The sequence below is a fragment of the Portunus trituberculatus genome, chromosome 31 (genome assembly GCF_017591435.1).
Source record: "Portunus trituberculatus isolate SZX2019 chromosome 31, ASM1759143v1, whole genome shotgun sequence".
Lineage (NCBI taxonomy): Eukaryota > Metazoa > Arthropoda > Malacostraca > Decapoda > Portunidae > Portunus > Portunus trituberculatus.
In genome coordinates, this window is record NC_059285.1 from 4,994,146 (window position 1) to 5,007,781 (window position 13,636).

Genomic DNA, 13,636 nt, shown 5'->3' on the forward strand with positions numbered 1-13,636 from the left:
AATACGAAGAGCCAATACCATAATTTCTAATTGAAACAGAACATAATAGTGATGTGTTATATAAGTGATAAGTCAACATGCAAAGAAAGAAGAGAGCATTCTGGTGCCATTCACATATAGCATTGGATGGAATCTGATAGGACTGAAGTTCAAATATTACATCCAAGTCTGTATTTTTGTAACAATTTTTCATGTTTCAACAAAACATTCCTCTCACTCAGAGTCTATCCAACAGTATCATGATGGTACCTCTACTTCTAATCTGCTACTGGTGCTCTAGAAGTAAGGGAAGAGTAAAATAAAAAGAAAAACTTGTACTGATTTAATAAAAACCTTTTTAACAACTCCACTGCGTAGAGACCAGTCCTGGTAAGATGTAAAAAAGAAAATGAAATATTTTTAGAATGAGATTAAATACAGCTTAGACAAATTACCCACTGCTTTGGTGCAGGTTCCTGAAAACTTGTGGAGAGCAAGAAAGGTTTGCTTAATGCAAGTATAAGATGGATTTAAGACATAAAAGTAACACTCCATACTAGCAGCTGCAAAGCTCATGTAATGCAGCTAAGAGAGCCAAAAACAGCCTCAAGAGGAATACCACGCTACAAAGGGTAGTGGTTAAGTGTAGGTCATCAGTCTTAACCACTCCTACATATACTAATGTAAGAAATACACCACACATACTACACACTCTATATAGAGAATGAACATACGCAGGTGAATCATTGTACAAAGTAAAGCCAGTGTACTAAGCACTGCTTTCAGTTATGTAATTTCCTTGTTGAAATATTTGACCATTGACAGAACCAAATGTTGCCATCTATTTGACCTTTGACAGAACCAAATGTTGCCATCTATTTGACCTTTGACAGAACCAAATGTTGCCATCCTTTTTTAAAATTATACTTAAAATGTGCAATGCCACATTTTCCAATTGCATACAGTAAATTCTTTAGATTGTACTCTGTGAATAAAAGCAGCTCCCAAAACTTTTCTTTACTACCTTCTGCTGTATTATTGACATTTAAAAGTTGAATACACTCTCATTCTGTGGTCTAAATTTTCTTATTTTCAAATTTGCAATTGTCTGTCAAAAACACTGATTCCAATTTCTTCTGTCTAAAGACAATCAATATATATCAGTAAATCTTTTCCAGTGATGCAATTGAAGGGCCAAGGTTTATGGGAAAAATAGCTTTAAACATTTCAAAAGTATTAATTCTTTAATTCTGTTTCAGATTTCTGTAAAGATAAGCTACACTCACAAACACTGAGAGCTGTCCCTGTCAATCTTTTTAGCATCTTGTGACCTGTTCAGCTCTGGTAATAGCAATAATTCTATTTCCTTGATATGTGATAAATCAGAATGTTGAGGTTTTGTTACAAAAATTTACATTGTGAAGTTCTTCTTCAAGGTGCATCAAAAGGAATTGGTGAATAATGAACTTCCTGTCAAGCTTCACCCTTGTGACAATAGTTTCTCTCTGGAACACTCAGTCACGGTGTACCTCCTGCCACTCACAACAACCTATTCAAGATACATTCCAAGGTGCACATCTGGCTTTAAAAGGGAAGTTTCAATTCGAAGGTGAACATTATTCTTGACTATCATGTAAATATCATGTAAAAAAAAAAAAAAAAATACTATAGGTATATTTATGTGTGTGTGTGTAATTCACCTTGGTTGCCTGCTGGTCACCCAGCCAGTCTTCCCCATTATGGAGCGAGCTCAGAGCTCATAGACTGATCTTCGGGTAGGACTGAGACCACAACTCCTCGAGTTACATCCCATACCTATTTACTGCTACATGAACAGGGGCCACACATTAAGAGGCTTGCCCATTTGCCTCACCGTGTGTGTGTGTGTGTGTGTGTGATTCACCTTGGTCGCCTGTTGGTTACCAAGCCAGTCTTCCCCATTGTGGAGCAAGCTCAAAGCTCATAGACCGATCTTCGGGTAGGACTGAGACCACATCAACACACAACACACACCGGGAAAGCGAGGCCACAACCCCTCGAGTTAAATCCTGTACCTATCTAATGCTAGGTGAACAGGGGCCACACATCAAGAGGTTTGCCCATTTGCCTCGCCGCTTACCGGGACAGTGTGTGTATAATTCACCTCCTCGGTCGCCTGCTGGTCACCCAGCCAATCTTCCCCATTACGGAGCGAGCTCAGAGCTCATAGACCGATCTTTGGGTAGGACTGAGACAACATCAACACACAACACGTGTGTGTGTGTGTGTGTGTGTGTGTGTGTGTGTGTGTGTGTGTGCATTTACCTAGTTGTAGTTTTACAGGACCTGGGCTTTATGCTCGTGTGGCCCCGTCTCCATATCTACACTTATCCAATCTTACTTTAAAAGTGTGCACACTCTTTGCAGACACTACTTCTTCATCTAAACTGTTCCACGTCTCAATACATCTCTACGGGAAACTATATTTTTTAATATCTCTCAAACATCTTCCCTTTCTCAGCTTTTTACTATGCGATCTTGTACCTCGGATGTCATATTCTTCTCTCAAGATCAGTTTCTCATTATCCACTTGGTCCATTCCGTTGATCAATTTATAGACTTGCATCAGGTCTCCTCTCTCCCTTCTTTGTTCCAAGGTGGGTAGATCCATAGCCTTTAGTCTCTCCTCATATGTCATCCCTTCAAGTTCTGGGACCATTTTTGTGTGTGTGTGTGTGTGTGTGTGTGTGTGTGTGTGTGTGTGTGTGTGTGTGTGTGTGTGTGTGTGTGTGTGTGTGTTTACCTAGTTGTAGTTTTACAGGGCCTGGGCTTTACACTCATGTGGCCCCATCTCCATATCTACACTTACCCAATTTTTCTTTAAAACTATGCACATTCATTGCTGACACCACTTCTTCACTCAAACTGTTCCAAGTCTCAACATATTTTTGTGGGAAACTATATTTTTTAACACCTCCCAGACATTTTCCCTTCATCAGTTTTTTACTATGCAATTTTCTGCTTCGAATGTCATACTCTTCTCTCAGGATCAGTTTCTCATTATCCACTTTATCCATTCTGTTGATCAATTTATAAACTTGTATCAGATCCCCTCTCTCCCTTCTCTGTTCCAGGGTTGGTAGATCCTGTGTGTGTGTGTGTATTTACCTACCTAATTGTAACATACGGGAAAAGAGCTATGCTCGTACTGTCCCGTCTCCATGTGTGTGTGTGTGTGTGTGTGTGTGTGTGTGTGTGTGTGTGTGTGTGTGTGTGTGTGTGTGTGTGTGTGTTTACCTGGTTGTATTTACCTAGTAGTACATATTACAAGGTTCAAGCAGGGCTCATAGTGACCTGTCTTCATATCGACCTTTATCTAACTTTTCCTTAAATTTATGCACACTTTCTATTACTACAATCTCTTCACTCAATCTGTTCCAGGTGTCTCCTGTCCTGTCGAAAACTTACTTTCTTCTGTTGCAATGCTGGAAGCTTTAATCTTTTTGACCTGTCCTCATACATTAGGTCTCTCAAACTTCGAACTATTTTAGTACTGTTGTAGCTCTTTGAATCCTTTCTATCTTCTTTCTATCTTTTTTATTATGTGGTGATCTGTAAGTGTAGTATACGTATGCGCGTGCGCACTCGAATGTAATTTTTTTTACCTCGGTTGCCTGCTGGTCACCCAGCCAGTCTTCCCCATTACGGAGCAAGCTCAGAGCTCATAGACCGATCTTCGGGTAGGACCGAGACCACAACACACTCTACACACCGGGAAAGCGAGGCCACAACCCCTTGAGTTACATCCCATACCTATTTACGGCTAGGTGAACAGGGGCCACACTTTAAGAGGCTTGCCCATTTGCCTTGCCGCTTCCCAGGACTCCAACTCGGCCCTCTCGATTGTGAGTCGAGCGTGCTAACCATTACACTATGCGGTGTGTGTGTGTGTGTATTTACCTAGTTGTATTGTACAGGGTTCGAGCAGGGCTCATAGTGTCCTGTCTCCATTCTGATTATGTCATCATTATCGGGATATATTTTTCCTGCTTTCAATCACTTCTCCATATACACCTGTTTTTAACATTAATTTCTAATGGTTTCCCGTGCCTCCCCCCACCCCCCCCAAAAAAAAAAAAAAAAAAAAAAAAAAAAAATATGTTCATGGAGCCCACCACTCTTTGTATGTTCTCCCACACATCTTATCACATCCCAGGTGCCTCCTTTCCACTGTTCTTTAGTTTCTACAAATATTTAATTTACTTTCTTTTCACCCAGTCCATAATTTGAACCTTGAATGCATTGGGTGTGAGCCTATCATGCTGACTGAAGCCTCCAAGCTAGTGTTGATGAAAAGAAAGTGACATATATCTGGGTGTACCTACTTCGAAAGAGCTTAGAGCTCATACAGTCCAATTAATAGGTTAACCTGAGACTTTTCATGTAGGCATTACCCAAGCAGTGACCTGAGAGGGGTATGAATCTGAGGCAGCCAAGTGACAGGCAAGGAGCTCCCTTACTTTTCACTGATAAAAAAAAAAAAAACCTTGAGCAAACTCATACAAATATCTAAAGTAGATAAATTAAGATTTAGGTCTTGACTCATTCTACTTCAATGACTTATCTTTCAATACCTATTTCCAAAATTAAGTGACCACTTCATTATAGCCATGTAAATTTCTAGTAAATATATAGCATTTCTTTCAGTTATTTTCATTGGCTGATGTTTCAAATGTGAAACTGACATGAATATTACTAACCATGCTCAATCACCAACACCACTTTGAATCAGAATCAATAATATACATTAAATTTCAAATGCTTCACAAATCATTAAAATAGCTTGGGTAGTCTATATGTGATGAGAATGAATGAAAATGAGGAAGGGAAAAAATGGGGGGAGAAATGTACAAGGAAGACAACCAGTAAAATGGATAAACTGTGTGACAAGTGTTGGAAAAAGAGGGATGACATGGCAGGGATTGAGACTCCACTTATGTCCATCCTTTGGAGGATGGGGGTAAAAGATATGCGAGGCATATAGTTTGACTAAACATCTAAAATTATACATTCATACATGTCTAAAATACTGAGTCAATGAATTGTGTTGCATATTAGGAAAAAACAAGAAAACAGAAAATAGTACACACACACACACACACACACACACAAAATCATATCTATCTTAGTCTTCCAATGATATCTCTGAATAAAATGACTTGAAAGATTTCAGGAAGTCTAAACAAAGAACAATTATGAATGAAAAAAAGAAAACATGGCAATGATAAAAACAGGAAAAAAAAGATTCATGCTTTTAAATATGATCTGTGAACCTGTAAATATCATGATTTCTTGATTTATGCGAGGGATACGTTCCTGAAGGGATTTATGTATATTCATGAATCAAAACCATTTTTCCTTTAAGAATCAATGTAAAATAGATTAATCCATTCCTGGAAGGGATGCATCCGAGAGAGCAACTGGGGAGTCCCTGCAGCACATATTCTATATAAAATACTTTTGAAAACCTCTCAACTGGAATAAATGAAGGATGGTCATTGCTATAGTAATAGTGTCTAACTGACAGCAAGACGGCATACGCTGACCTTCCTAATGACATTCATCATGCATCATTAACTTTCCTGGAGGTGAAGCGCCTCTGTCTGTGCTGTGTTCAGCTATGATGACAATATGGCGGCCTAAACAAACATCTCATGAAATCTCATAACTCTTGAGATTTGCTATACCAGCAAAGCATCTTATCATGTCATTCTAAATAATTTGTGTAATTTGAAAAAATGAGTTTTTATCTCATGTTATTTCAAAATCGCATAATCTAAACATGCATAAATCAAGAAATACCTGTAATGCAGATGAAATGATTAGGATAGTGTTAGAATTTTAAAGGAAATTCTGTAGTCTTCAGTGTAACAATATGCAAAATGGAAACCCTGAAGTAGAAGCACTGAGTAATAAAGTAACCATGCAAAACACAGGTAATAGAAAACACTATGAACAATGAGAATAGGTTAAGGAATTGAAGATGGTTTGCACATTAGCAAAGTTTCAAAAGATTTTCTGAAAGGTAAAATTGCAGGCTTCTTTACAGGAGTGCCTGTAAACCTTCTTTGTGCATTATAGTTTTGGAGAGAGAGAGAAAAAAGCCAATTTATCATCTGTCTATAATTGAGCAATATTTCTTCCAAATCAATATAAAGAGCAGGCGTGATTTTGGAACAATTAGTCAACAACAGACCACATCCATGCTATTGATCAAATTGTGCAAGAATAACTAAATACACTAAATTGTTAAGAGCTGCTTCATAAAGCCTTCCATTCTGTAAACTTCAATAATCATGAACAGGCTTCCATTTATGAAAGTGGATAGAGAAAACAAATGAAATGTACAAGAAGATAATTCACCATAAGACCTCAATAAGTCATTAAGGAGCTACCAAAACAGAAAGGGATCAGATAAAACAGCAGTACTGTTTAGTACTAAATTGTAATTTTATAAGGCCTTTCCATGAGCATGGTAGGAATGAAAATAAATGAAGAATACTAAAAAGAATTCAGACAACTCTACAAATAAACAATGACAAATTATTTTACAGTAACAATGATAGATAACAGATCTAAACATAAATATGAAGAAAGCAAAGATGTTCAGCTACTATAGAAAATATTTAATTTAGAATGGAGAATTAAATTAGTTATAATATATATATATATATATATATATATATATATATATATATATATATATATATATATATATATATATATATATATATATATATAAACCTGAAATGTTTTAAAAGTCTCAAAGAACAATGGAGAAAATAATGCTTGGCATAACATATACGTAGAGATAAGAGAACATCATGGATAAGAAAGCATACCTTCATTACAATTAAAAGTGGATATAGGTAGGATATGTAATTTGCTAAACAAATTGGATTTACAAATAGAGTAACCTGACAACCTAGGGGATGGTAAAAAAAAAAAGATACAATGGAAAGAAAATTTGATGAAGGGACAAGTGCTGGTGTGCAAGAGCAGCCAACAGAGGCATGGAGATGGAAGCTGGAGGAAGCACTTGCCCTCCATTCCATTTGTATGTATTCTATGATGTGAAAAATTTTCTAATTTATAGTACTGTATTACAAGAACTATGTATTATTGAACTCTATAAAAGAAACCTATCAATATACATGAAATACTTTTGTGATTTAAAAAACAAAAATGTATCAATGTTACTTCTGACCAAGAAATGCCTCAAGCTGAAATAGCCTATAAACAACCTTTATATGTGTGCCATACAAAACTTTATTTCAAAATTAGAATACCTGCTGTGTATATACATGTATACTTTTGCTGGACATAATGAAGTCGTCATTGAATTCTGAAAGAACAGTATGCCAGAAAAAAAAATATATATAGAGATATTTTCTAGAAGGGTTGTTCATAACATTTTAAGCACATTTTCTGACTTTCAAATTCTTTCATGCAGTGTTTAAGCAAACTCCCCCTCCAATGAAAGTAAATCTTTCCTGCTTTATCTTTTTAGTACTTGAAAAGTAAAATGAGATTTCATGGTTCAACATTTATGATATGAATAGTTAATTTCATTATTATGTGGCATTACATACATCTATGCACTGTGGATCAAACTTAGATTTGGTTGATTTAGGTGGTGATTGTTAGTGACAGGTTGAGTAATCATGATGGTGCACATTTAAGTAGGACTGAAACCCTACATCAATACTATCAATGCTTGAGTGTTTCTTAAGATAAGGATGAGAAGTCCTGAAAATGAAACAAAATCAAGATGATTGAAGTAAAATCAATATTTTTTGAATACATGTAAGGGAACAAGTATAGCTATGAGAGGAGACACAGCTTCATGCAATGACTTTCCTGTAGAAAAAAAATGAAATTATGCAAAGGTATGACTAATTTATTGATCATTATTATATTCAATAAAATTCTGAGTATCGATATAATCTAACATATTCCCATAACCCAAGATAAAATACTGAAAGCCACACAGTTCTTAGCTTGTATAAAAGAGGTATCATTCATACTTAGTAATGTTATTCATGTTATCTTAATAGGATTCCATTACTGAAGACCTAAGCATGTAAGATTATCCCATTATTGAAAAAAAACCTGTATACATGTATATATTGTTAACAATAGTTTTCTTCTGTGTACCTAATTTCCCATAACACTGATAAAATCCCAAGTTGAAGATAAGTACTTGATATGAATAAGCAACTCTCTTGTTGTCGACATGTGCCTGTGACTGATGCATGCAGTGCAAGGTATTACATGTGGACGCAACTGGTGTTGAAACATTCCTCAACAACAGCCAGATCATATGAATGCCAGGTATTTTGTCTTAACACTGGCTGAACCATCTATGTTAATTAATGCCTAAGTGTTAGTACTGGGATATAACAGTACACAGGTAGTCCCTAGAAAAAAAATATATTGATGTGGCAGGGCCAAGCTGTCAACATGCCTTTATTCCACCCACCCGCCAAAACACAGACTGACCCACACAGTGAGGACACCATCAATCAAGCTGGCAACCCAGAGTTTTACATGTATAAAAAAAAAAAAAAAAAAAAAAAAAAAAAAAAAATTAAATGCTTGAAATCTGATAATGAAAAGATTCCGCCAAATAATCAGAAGATTATATTGTTACATAGGGTTTACAATGATTCATTATTAATTGTTGCATTGCTGAAGTGGTAAGAGAGGACTCAGCGACACGAATAACAGGAAGCAAGCGAGACACACAGCGTGAGGCAACAGGGAGACACAGCCATGCTGGGCCCGCCGCCTCCCCGCCTCCAAGGAATCGTCACCACACCCCTAGGGCCGGCATGGGGCTAGTGCACCTGCAGGATGTCTGTCACTTGTGTTCCATACGAGTGTTGGAATCTGTGTCTAACTCTTCAAGACTGGGAATGTGAGGGTCTTTCAATGAGGTGTAATTTGCCTGACCCGCCATACCCCTGCTGTGCATCCGTACATCCTTGGAGACGCAGGGGCTGCGGTTCTACTCTACACAACATACTTACGAGAACTTGTTGCTTCTTCGTCCTGTAAAACTGAACAAAAAAGAAAACGTAATGCAATTAGACAAAACAGCAACAAAATGTCTTTCAGCTCACGTCCAACCTTGTCGATATTGGGAAATAAATACTACATAAATAAAATATTACTTTCATACAATTCAAACATACCACAAATGAAATAGTACATAAGGGCAACTTAAATTAAACTATGTACTTATTCATCCTTTTTTCTTACTCTTACTCATGCTTGCATTTCTGACAAAAATATATTACACAATTTTTTTTTCATAAGAATTAAATGGTTCCACAGTCTTACTCAAGAGTTTTGTTATCACACTACATCCTTCCTTTTGAAAACAAGTCATGCAACCAGAAACCAATTATCTACCAGAGAATGTCAACCTAAATCTGGCCGCTTGTTAGGTGCCCCTTCCAAAACCTTCCTGTGCTTGTAAGATGATAACCAATATAGGAATATGTGAAAATGTGTGAAAAATGCGATGCAGCAACAATTATTTACTGCCTACACACTCAAGGTTGTTTAGCAACCTAAACAGATGCCAATAAATGTCACAAAACATACACACACAAACACTCCACTAGCCCAACCTATCTCCAAACTGTTTCTGTATCAAATCATCAGTTCCTTAACATTTCTATTTCTAGACATACATAACCAACTTGCCTTACTGTGTGATTCATATGTAAACAGAAGAGAGGAACACCGTAGATGATGGACACTACTGTTCCCTGTTGTCATGTACATGCTAACTACCCAGCCACTCTCCACCAACAATTCAAAACACTGTACCCTACACTTCTGTCATATTGCTATGATAACTTGACTACGATAATAAGGGTATTGCTGCATCAACATATGATATGGCTATCCCAAAACTTTGTGGATGGGAAGGATTGGAACCAAAATGAGACTAAACTACAGTGAAGGAAAGAATGAAGGAAGGAATGGTATGATGTTTATGCTTTTCCTAGCAAAAAAAGTGTTTGGGATGTGGCATGAAGAGTTCAAGCAAAAAGATAATTAGCAGATCCTCTTCTCATCCAATTCTGTATGAGACCATCACAGAGGAAGTTTGTGATGCTGAGAGATGATGGTCATGTGACTCATGCATGGATATCTCATGCATGGAGGGGCAGCAGTGGACTGAGGGAATGTGTCACTGCCATCTACCGCCAGAAGGGATGTTAATATTTATTAAGGGGGAAGTGGGTTGTATGATTCCTTTCCCTGAGATGAGGTGCACTTGGCAGCTGAGCATGAATTCAAAGATGCCATGTCTCTCTCTCTCTCTCTTTGTCACTGTCTGTCTCTCTGCCTCTGTCTGTCTGTCTGTCTGTCTGTCTCTCTCTGGCTGCACCTATTCATACTTCTGCACTCACAGTGCTCATACATTGGTTAACATTTACTGATCATTATGATTTTTTCACAACTTCCATTTCTTGTAAATTCTTCCTCTTTTACTTTCTCCTTTCTTTTTGGTCAGTGAAAGATGACAAAAAAAGAACAGTAGCAGCAGCAGTAGGAAGATGAGACTAATGACAAAAATGTATAACATCTCTAAAACTAAATCCCTTCAGCTCACACTCACACTCACACTCACACACACACAATAATAACAATGGCAATAATAACAGTAAATAAATAGGTTAAAAAACTAAGTAAAAAAAAAAAAATTTCCTTCGTGTGGTAGTCTTAAGAGATACAGTAAGGGAACCCGCAGATCCATGGAGTGACCTACCGACTTGTGCATGTGAGCAAGCTGGACGTTTGGCAATGGGTCTCTTGAGGAGGAAGGAACAAGAGAGAGAGAGAGAGAGAGAGAGAGAGAGAGAGAGAGAGAGAGAGAGAGAGAGAGAGAGAGAGAGAGAGAGAGAGAGAGAGAGAGAGAGAGAGAGAAATAACTCTAATCTCTCTATGTATTGAGGAAGATAACACACTGCAGCCACTACGATCCCTATGAGGCAGCTTAACTTGAGCCCCTCACGGGTAATGCACCGAATTGAAGTGCAGCAAAGCAAGGCAGGTGGAAATAAAACTAACAGTGGAGGTATGGTGCTGGCGTAAGCCGAGGCGAGGCAAAGCGAGAACGAGAACTCTTGAAAAATGCAACCAAGATGTTTATGAATACTTGTGAACTGAATAAAATTAGATTCAGTTACCAATCACTATTCCCGAGGGCAGATGGTGACTGCCGAGAGGACGATATACAGCATGGAATAATTTCTATCTATACTATACATTTCTTATTTACATGCTGTATCTATATGAATGGAGGCAAGGCGAGGGATAAGAAAAATGCAAAAAAGAAAAGCAGCAAAACAGAACTTGTAATGCGATTATAATGAATTAAAATTTTTTTACCTGTATATCAGAGAACAGGTGTTGGTTCTGGAAGTAACAAATGAAAATGTTAAATTTATTAATTTATTGTCAATTCCACTTATTTATTCGTTCATTCATTCACTCATTCATCATTTTATCTTTTCTAATGTTTAAAAGGTTATATGAATTAAGTGAAAAAACAGGCTTCCCTGCTTCTTCACAGATGCATAAAGGTATATACAATATGTCAACATGCAATCAATTAATTGCTTCCACTGAGCTTCGCAAGTCTTCTTAGCAGCGTCTTCGCTTTGCCTCGACTTTGACACACACACAAGGTATTTCTGCAAATTTGAGCTGTGTCACATTTCCATAAAACTGAGAAAACAAAATCATGATAAAATATTACTATTATCATTATATATCATTATCTTTATCATTACCATTGGTATTACTGCTGGTACTGCTACTACTACTATATCAATATTACCATTACTACTCTTGCCTGTCTCTACCCACAATCACTACCGTTACTTCTACTACTACTACTACTACTAGGAACTTACATATACGTAACTAATTACTACTAAATTGCTTATACAGTACATCTATATTGCTCTAAATAAATTATAGGCAGACAAACTGGACAAGAGGAAACAGCACTTGCACACTTACATCCACATGCACGCACGTATGTACGTACAGACAGACAGACAGACAGACACACACACACACACTTAGCTATAAGGGAGGACTGGGAGGGCAAACTAGCACTGTGGACAGATCACCCCTACACCTAAGACTATTCCTTCTTGTGTCCTGCAGCCTTGAGCCAAACACAAACTCACAACTCGAAGTGACTCACTATCACCCACCAACTAATGATCCCAAGGGCTCACTATCACTCATAGAATGCCAGTCAACCCCACAAGTGATTATTCTATTACCTTGTGTTTAATACTTCCAGTGGTTAACCATAACCCAGTTTGTTATGCACTCCCATTGACGAGGATATGATTGGAATATACTTGTGATACTATTAAATTTGCTTCACTTCTCTATAGTTCTTAAATGACAAGGGTAGAAGTGAAATATCTTGCTTTTTAACCCATTTACTGCTATGTTTGTCTTTTGTTATTGTTAAAACCATTGTTATAAATCATTTGGATGGATATGAATAAAAAAGAAGGCAAGGAAAATTTAATCTTTGCTAAGCTACAGAAGTATATACTGAAGAGACTGCAATGCAAAAATTGAGTCTTTAAAGAGCTGTAATTGATAAAGGAAATATGTAACTGATAAGCAGTGAAAAGTGTTATTGAAATCAAGGTACAGCAGTGATACCCACATGTTTATCTAACAATTTTGACAATACTCGTACCATAAATGAAATATTTTGCTTCTTCATGAAATCTCAGTCCAAACAGATGCCCACAAGAATACTAAATCAGCTTTATCAAACATTTAAAACCCCACCAGGTATGCATGATCTGATGAGGAATACCACTTGTCTGACTGTCACCACCACCACCATCACTAATCCAGTGCACCAAACTACACCATCCTCCACACTGTCTCATTAATGTACTTGTTTGCGTATGTGTCACCTGTCTAACATTTACAGGTACTACACATAAGCATCCCCTATCATCACCATCATTACCAATCCAATGCATGATATTACACCATTTTCACATCCTTGACTGCACCTCATTAATATAAATGTTCACTTTAGTATCACCTGCTGTTAACATTTATGCATCACAGGTGGGAGCAGCAGCATAGCACCTGCCTGTCACACACTAGTAGGATAATGAAGTGCATGCCACCTGTCGCGCGTGAGACTCAAACACAATAATTAGCAGGCTTGATGGAATGTCATAGGTATTGGGAAGAGTTCAGATATCTTTCATTCAATTTTTCTTTTTTTTCTTCTTCTATCTATTAGTTTCCTCTTGAATTTCTCTATTTTCCTCTTTTAACTATTACCTGTTTTTTTTCCCTTCACTCACCTCTGTTTTCTCTTGCAAGTTTCCCTCTATTCTATTTTCTACCTATCCAGTTCTCTCTCTTCCCTGCCTCCATTTTTCTATCTATCCACTTTTCTCTCTTCCCTTCTTCCTTCACCGGCCTCTTGCTTCTTCTGTAGTAGGTATATCCCTATCCTTCTCTTGTACGAATAGTACATATCTCGTTCATTTCCTATCCAGTTTTCATTCTTTTTTTTTTCACATCTCCCTCCCTC

At 37.2% G+C, this 13,636-nt stretch overlaps 1 protein-coding gene across 8 annotated transcripts in view; it reads right to left on the minus strand.

The window, feature by feature from the left end:
- Window positions 1–131: 131 nt before the first annotated feature.
- The window catches only part of LOC123511259 (la-related protein Larp4B-like), a 567,482-nt gene continuing 553,977 nt past the window's right edge, over window positions 132–13,636 (minus strand). For 2 of the 8 annotated variants that reach the window (XM_045266989.1, XM_045266990.1), the window contains exon 5: window positions 8,621–9,080. In XM_045266989.1, the coding sequence (XP_045122924.1) occupies window positions 8,925–9,080 (156 nt within the window). In that variant the 3' untranslated portion in view covers window positions 8,621–8,924. The other 6 variants (XM_045266991.1, XM_045266992.1, XM_045266993.1 and 3 more) reach the window with 6 other exon arrangements.